At 36.0% G+C, this 7,558-nt stretch overlaps 1 protein-coding gene and 1 pseudogene across 1 annotated transcript in view; both read right to left on the bottom strand.

The window, feature by feature from the left end:
• The window catches only part of IFT88 (intraflagellar transport 88 homolog (Chlamydomonas)), a 143,577-nt gene that overhangs the window by 113,517 nt on the left and 22,502 nt on the right, over positions 1–7,558 (bottom strand). Inside the window, exons 9-11 of the mRNA XM_006894098.1 lie at positions 4,522–4,628; positions 2,903–3,013; positions 456–687 (exon numbers count right to left, since the gene is read on the bottom strand). Coding sequence (XP_006894160.1) covers positions 456–687; positions 2,903–3,013; positions 4,522–4,628 — 450 coding nt within the window. The remainder of the gene's footprint in view (positions 1–455; positions 688–2,902; positions 3,014–4,521; positions 4,629–7,558) is intronic.
• The window catches only part of LOC102875836, a 1,742-nt pseudogene continuing 661 nt past the window's right edge, over positions 6,478–7,558 (bottom strand).

Below are 7,558 nucleotides of genomic sequence, written 5' to 3'. Positions count from 1 at the left end.
GATTGGCACAGGACAGAGCGGAGTTTAGGGCTGTTGTACATAGGGTCGCTATGCGTCGCAGGCAACTCGATGGCACATAACAACAACATAACAACATGTTATATATACCCTCTGGTAAGAAATTGACTGAAATAGGGCACTAACAATGGTCTGATGAATTCTACAGTAAAAAATTACTCTAAAAATAGACATGTAAAGTTATTTAACTAAGACTTTTATTTTAGATTTCTTTGGCTGAAACTGTCCAGTACATTTCAGTAATTTCTTTAGTCTCATTTCAATAAACAACCAGAATTTAAATCTAATAAGTAAAATATATCAGTAATACCCGAAATACATTCATACAGGGCTGGTAAAAGCCTAAGAAGTCATCTTTTACATTTTTCTCACTTTTGGACACAGAAAGCCACAGATACCATGAGCTGACTATATATCACTCTTCTAACAATACTTACACTTGGTGCAATATACTTATCATCTTCATCAATTTCTAATGGAACAGCAATCAATTTTTGGAATGCCTTCTTCATTTTTTCACGGTCTCCAACAGCAAAATAACTAAGAATTAAGTTGAAGCCTGCCTTCAGATTTGGTGCCATACTCATTATGTGTTCAAATGAATTAATTGCATCTGAATACTGGCCAGTTTTAATAAATGTAACTCCAATATTCTGCATTATTTTAATCCTAAGGAAACAGAAACATAGGATTAGCTTTAAAAGTCTGAACTGTTTAGTTTGGCTTTCAAGGCTATCTCATAGTTTCTTCCTTTTCTACCTTGTTTTTTAAATAAAAGCCTCACCCTAAAATAAAATCTTGTACCCATTGACAGTCATTTGTCACTCCTAGCCCAAACAACCAGTATGTTTCTACGTAATGTGTCTAAGGATTTGCCTTCCTAGACATTGCAAATAAATGAAACATACAATATGTGGCCTTCTGTTTCCAACTTCTTTCACTCAGCATAGTGTTTTCAAGGCTTATCTATGGTATAGTATATATCAATAATGTATTCCTTTTTTATAACTAATTAAGGAGGGGAAGACCCTCAGTGAAATGGATTGACACAGTGACTGTAATGGTGGGTTTGAGCAGGTCAGACATGGCCAGGATGGCATACCATAGGGCAGGGTTCAGACCCATTGTTCATAGAGTTGCTATGAGTCTTAGTTGTTTCAATAGCACTTAGCAACAATAACATACAGGACATATAGACCACATTTTGGTTTTCCACCAGAGTCTCCCCAGGAGAATGGATGGGCAATCTCCTCCAGTGCAATTTACAGCCTCTGTAAATCTGCTGGAGGGCCAACTGTGAGTCAAATCTGATTCGATGGCACTAAGCTTGTGGAGCAAATGAACATTTGTGTTGTTTTCACTCTTGGCTATTAGGAATAATGCTACTATGAATATGTGCATATAAACCTTTTTAACAAGATTTCATTTCAGATACATATATACATACACACACATATATATGTGTGTGAGTGTATATAGATAGATAGATAGATAGATAGATAGATAGATAGATAGATAGATAGATAGATATAGATACAGATTGAACTCTGGTGGCCTCTCTCTCTTTCTATATATATCTAAGAGTAAAACTACCCATTAATATGGCAAATTATGTCTTTAACCTTTTTAAGAAACTCCCTATTTTCCCAAATGGCTGCACCTTATACTTCCAATATATAAAGGCTCCAGTTTCTCCACACTTGTTATTATCTGTATTTTCTGTTATAGACATTCTTGATCATACTTTGTTTCTAAGCACTGTTCAACATAATCTTTCTCTTTTAACACTTTGCCACAAATGACGGTAATATATATATTAAAAAATGTGTTTCTAAGTATGGTCGTCAATTTAAAAGTGTGCGGCAACTTGTTAACTGAATTAGTTTATTCTCTGATCAAATCATAAAGATTGTTGTCTCATGCTGCTTCCTTTATCTGGAATGTCCTTCCCTCCTTCCTTCTTTTCTTCCTTCCTCCCTTCCCTCCTTCCCTCCATCCTTCCTTCCTTCCAACTTAGATCATCAATCTCAAGTATACTTTCTTCACAAAGCTTTTCTTGACCATTCTAGTGCTCAACAATTATACCTGCAACTGAATTTTCTCAGTTATGAAATACTTAACATATGTTACCTAATAGCTCTCTTTTTTCCTAAAATGTCCAAATTCTTGACCTTGCCAGGGTTAAAAATACTTTGAGAGTATTCTACAGCTAAGTAATTATTGTTGATAATAAAGAAGTGTCCTGTATAACTTAAAACTTATGATTATGAAATATGGGATTTATGAATACATTAACTTTCAGAAAGGAAATGTATTTAGGGGGAAAATATGAATAAACCTTCTTTGCTCTCTAGTTAGCACTCGACCATAAGGTAAAGTTACTATTTCTGCTACTGACATATTGTAGAAACAAAATATTCCAGCTTTCGCCATTCTCTCTCATTCTTCTAAGATTCATAAGTAATTCCTTTCACTGTTTAACTTTCAAACTGTAACAAGGACATAAAGAACTTTAACTTTCTAGCCTTCTATACTAGAGTTCCATGTGTTGTAGAGGACTAATGCTTAGATTTAAAGCATTATTAGCCTCTAATATTCTGGTCTTAATAACCTGGAGAGTTACTTCTTACAGAGATCAACAAGCTTAGTTTTTTCTCTCAGTCACTGATTATGGCTTTTATTATAATAGAACATTGTACAAACATGTACAAGTAGTCACAAGGAAATACAAAACATTACAACTATATCATAAATTTGATACTTCTGATATTTAAACATATAAAAATGTTGACCCATTAACAATGGATCAGAATAGTTTGTTTTAAAACATATATGTACACAAAGACACAACACATTTTACAAAATGAGCATGGTATTAACTTACCTCATTTCTTTATGGACACTTGGAATTTGATCTAATGCCATCCGGTAGAATTTAATGGCTTTGGAATAGTTTCTCTGCTTTAAATAAATATTTCCCATATTCACTTTCAATCTCCCTGATTAAAAACACAGTAAGAATATAATATTCTAATTTTTCACTTTTTCTATACTATATCAGATAATATTATTACATATTCTTTTACACTTATTTTCAATTTACAAAGTTTCAGATACTATTTAAAATTCTAACTTTAAAACAGTTATACTCAAAGGGTGCACAGTGGAGTGGACTTAGGGGGAGAAATTGTATAACAATGAAAGAATTTTACTTTTCAAAGAGAAGAACAAACTTGGGAAGGGGTGGGCACGGAAAAAAGGGCAACAATGAATGAACAGAAATTCAAAGTCTGTAAATTTTCATTAAAATTAGTAATAATAATTAAAAAAATAAAAATCTGGGAAAAACCCCAACAGTTGCACTGTTTTCATACAGATGTACAGTATGCTGTGAGGAAGTAGAATTCAAGATAATGGGCTATGACCACAGATTGGAAAACAATTTATATTATAAAAGTGGAAGAAAAACACAAGACTTAAAAAATACAACACAGTGCAAGTTAATGTAACAATGACATGCATTTTAATGTGGTATCGAAGCAAATGACATTGTAATAAACCTTGCTACCAAAAAATTTGATCCTACTAGTCAAGAAATCAACAGACATATTTCACTAGGAAAATTGGCTGTCAAGAACATGCACCTAATTCAAGCCATGATTTTTTTTCCAATTACTTGCTATGCATCAGAAAGCTGGACAAGGAATAAGGATGACAGAAGAAGAATTGATGCCCTTGAATTGTGGTGTTGGAAAAGAGTACTGAATATCCCATAGATTGATTGTCAAGAGAACAAACAAATTATTAAGTCTTGGAGAGAGTGCAACGTGGGTGCTCTTTAGAGGCAAGGATGGTGAAACTTTGTCTCACATACTTTGGGCATGTTCTAGAGAGAATATGTCCTTGGAGAAGGACATCAGTGCTTATCAAGATGCAGAGTCAGCAAAAGAGAGGAAAATCCTCCACAAGATTTATTGACATAATAAGTGTAACAGTAAGTTTGAGTATATCAGAGATGGTGAGGATGGTACAGGATTGAGCAAGGTTCAGATCTGTTGTTCACAGAGTTGCTATGAATTGTATTTGACTCAACGACATCTACCAACAACAACAAACAAACAAACTACAGATACAAGTGCTATTGCTCCTTAGGCATAAATTTACTCCAGGAAAAGCAGAGCCTGTAAAGCCTGCTTTCTACAGGGTTTACCATGACTTATTCAACTTGTGATGACTATATATATTATATATATTTTGTATTAGGCAGTCAACAGTTATCTAAAACCAGATGTGGTGAAGCTCTTCTAAGACACATATGGGGTTAACCTGAGGGCATCTGGTTACTAGCTACTAATAGGCAGGATATCTTGTATCAAACCAAGTATTTGCAGTTGCATATATTTTCATATAAAATTTTATTATAAAGAAGTATAAAGTAAGGAGGCATAAATCAACATTACAAAAAAACTATTTTAAAAAAATACCCAAACTGATTCTGTACACATACCTGCATTGCTAAACATCTTATTTTTTACTATCACTTGATATGTGTTTAGTGCTTCGGCAAACATTTCATTGGCTGAATACTGACTGGCCAAGTTGAAAAGAACCTAAATGCAAGAACAAGAACAAAAACCAAGCAAGCACATAACCATTTTAAGCTTCCTTTATTTCTATACATTGAAATCTTATGACAGTTATCAGCTTATTGATTTGGAGATACCAAACAATCAGAAAATGAAGCACATAGAGAAATAGTTTGCATTCAAAAGGATGAGAACATTAAGGTAAGTCGTCCTCTAAATTTCACCTCTATTTTTTAGGTATTCTAACTTAGCTATAATTTACCATTCAAATCCCAAGAAGATTTATAGAAACTAAACGTGTATTGTTTCTATCTGCAGGTGATAAGAATAAACAAATTAGTCCACCAAATTCTCTTCACAAACATAAAAAATATAAATATCTTGTGGATATATGTTTTAAAAAATGAATTTTAATGGAAGATTTCAGAGACTTTGAATTTCCATTCATTCATAATTGTACTTTTCTCCCTGCCCAACCTCCCCTGCAGTTTACTCTTCTCTTTAAAAAGTAAAAGAAAAATTCTTTCATTGTTATACAATCCCTCCCCTCAGGTCCACTCCACTATGCAGCCTTTTGTTCTGGACTCCTATCATGGCAATAATACCTAATCAAATATCCCTTTTAAACAGTTCTTTCCCTCATTTGTTTCAATGCAGTATACATAATTTATTCCATCTTTCTCAATCTCCCCCCAACCCCGATTTTAGTACTGTTTTACTACAGTGGCACTATGCAGTATTTTTCCTTCTGTGACTGAGATATTTCACTCAGCATAATGTCCTCCAGGGTCACCCATTTTGTGTAATATTTCATGAGTTCCTTGTTTTTCAATGCAGCATACTATTCCATTGTGTGAATATACCACAGCTTCTCTATCCATTTGTTTACTGATGGGCACTGAGGTTCTTTCCAACTCTTTGCTATTGTGAACAAAGCCGCAATAAAACATGGGTGTGCATATATCTGCCTGGGTGGCAGTTATGGTTTCTTTAGGGTATATTCCCAGTAGTGGAATTGCTGGGTCAAATGGTATCTCTATTTCCAACTTTTAGAGAAAGCGCCATACAGCCTTCTATAGTGGTTGCAACATTTTCCACTTCCACCAACAGTGAATAAGGGTTCCAGTTTTTCCACAACCTCACCAGCATTTGTTGTTTGCTGTTCTGTTAAATTTTGCTATTCTTACTGGGGTGAGATGATATCTCATTGTTGTTTCGATTTGAATCTCTCTTAGAGCTAGGGATTTTGAAAATTTCTTCATGTGTTTGTTTAAACTTTAAATTATATAGGAGATGCATTTGTATAACATTTCTCTATGTACAAAACTCAATTTAAGTAATTAAGTTATAGTAAATTATGTTTCTAGAGGTAAAGAAATTATCATGATGGTATACACACCACCACCATCACCAACAAACTTTATCCTAATTTAAATATTCCATGGAATTTGAAAATACTACTTAAAAACTGTAAACATTTAAAAAATTGCTCTTTTTCAAGATATAAAATATTTATTTGTTTTAAAAGAAATAATACATTTTTATTTTCAAAACACATTAGTATTCAAAATTGTAAGCTATTTTAAGGACTGGTCCTCTTGTGGTCTCCAATGACATGGGGGAGGGGTGACAGAACTCGGGACCCAGGAATATGAAAGCACTAGTTCAAAAACTTAGCAGTAGCTACTGTGCCAAGTTCAAAGGCCCAAGTCAAATCCTAGACAGGTCCATGGATGTGTGGTAGGACACAGGCTCCAGTCTGGTGAAAGGATGGAAATGGCTTTTAGAAGACAACTGGGCAAAAGAGAATCTGGCATCTGCAGCGTCTGGTGGGAAACATAGGAAGATAAAAGAAAGGAACCCTCCTCCTGTACTACCTGCGGGCAAGGCAGTCGATCCTGGAAAAGAGCCGAAGTGAGTAGCAGCAACTTGGATTCCATAAGGCAGACAGTAGACCACAGGCTGGGCACATAGACTGAATGCTGGATCCAAGTCTGGAGACGAATTACTCTAATTTCTCTGCAGCTTATTTTCTGGCCCATAGAACTTCCTCATAAGTGGCTTTTTTCAAGCTCTCATAACTCAGGATGACTTTGTTAGTGATGGGGACAAGGCCCAAATCCTAAGCCCACAGTGCCACGCAACTATAACTTCTGGTACTGTGCTTAGGGCAACAGCATCTTCCCCCAGTTTCTGCAACATTCGAAACTCTACGACATCTCAAAGTTGGGGCCTTCCTGTAGTTCTCGATGGCCTTTCATTTGTTTCCTTGTATGGCGAGCCTTCTGTCTCAGATCTCAATCATAAGTGTCAGACAAGGGAGGGAAACAACCTCCAAACCTGTCATCATTGGGGCTTCTGGATTCTGACCAGAGAAACCAGGCAAGTTTATATGATCATGGATCAGCATAATATCACCAACTTCATACTCAGGATTGAGCCCTCTAGCTGCAATGGTGACCACTAGGGTGTGGTGTCCACACCCAGAAGACAGAAATCCCTCACTGGGAATGTGACCTTCAAGAGCGAGCAGCCTTTATACATGTGGAATCTGCTCGCATCAAGACACACGGTTTATTCTCTAGGAGCCCAAACACAAGGCGACCAGCATGTCCTGGAATCTTTCTCCACGGTAGCACCACAAAGAACCAGCCCTTCCCGGGCCCAGTCCACTGCACTCCTCCAAGTTGCTGTCGCTGGGTCTGGCAGATACAGGGTCAAAATATCAAATATTCTTTCCCTCAATCTATTAGCATTTCTAAATATCTAGCAAATGAAAACTTCTTTCACTGAAAACATATACTTTTGTGTGTGTGTGTGTGTGTGTGTGTGTGTGTGCGTGTACCGTCAAATCAGATCTGACTGGTACAGGAGGATATTGCGCCTCCTTCTCCAGCAGAGCGTCTGGTGGATTCGAACTGTGTTCCTCTGGGATTGCAGTGCAGCTTCTTGCC

The sequence above is a fragment of the Elephantulus edwardii genome, unplaced genomic scaffold (genome assembly GCF_000299155.1).
Source record: "Elephantulus edwardii isolate Elephantulus edwardi_28Jun2011 unplaced genomic scaffold, EleEdw1.0 scaffold00135, whole genome shotgun sequence".
Lineage (NCBI taxonomy): Eukaryota > Metazoa > Chordata > Mammalia > Macroscelidea > Macroscelididae > Elephantulus > Elephantulus edwardii.
The sequence above is the reverse complement of the archived record's forward strand: the minus strand, read 5'-3'. Positions and strand labels throughout refer to the sequence as shown.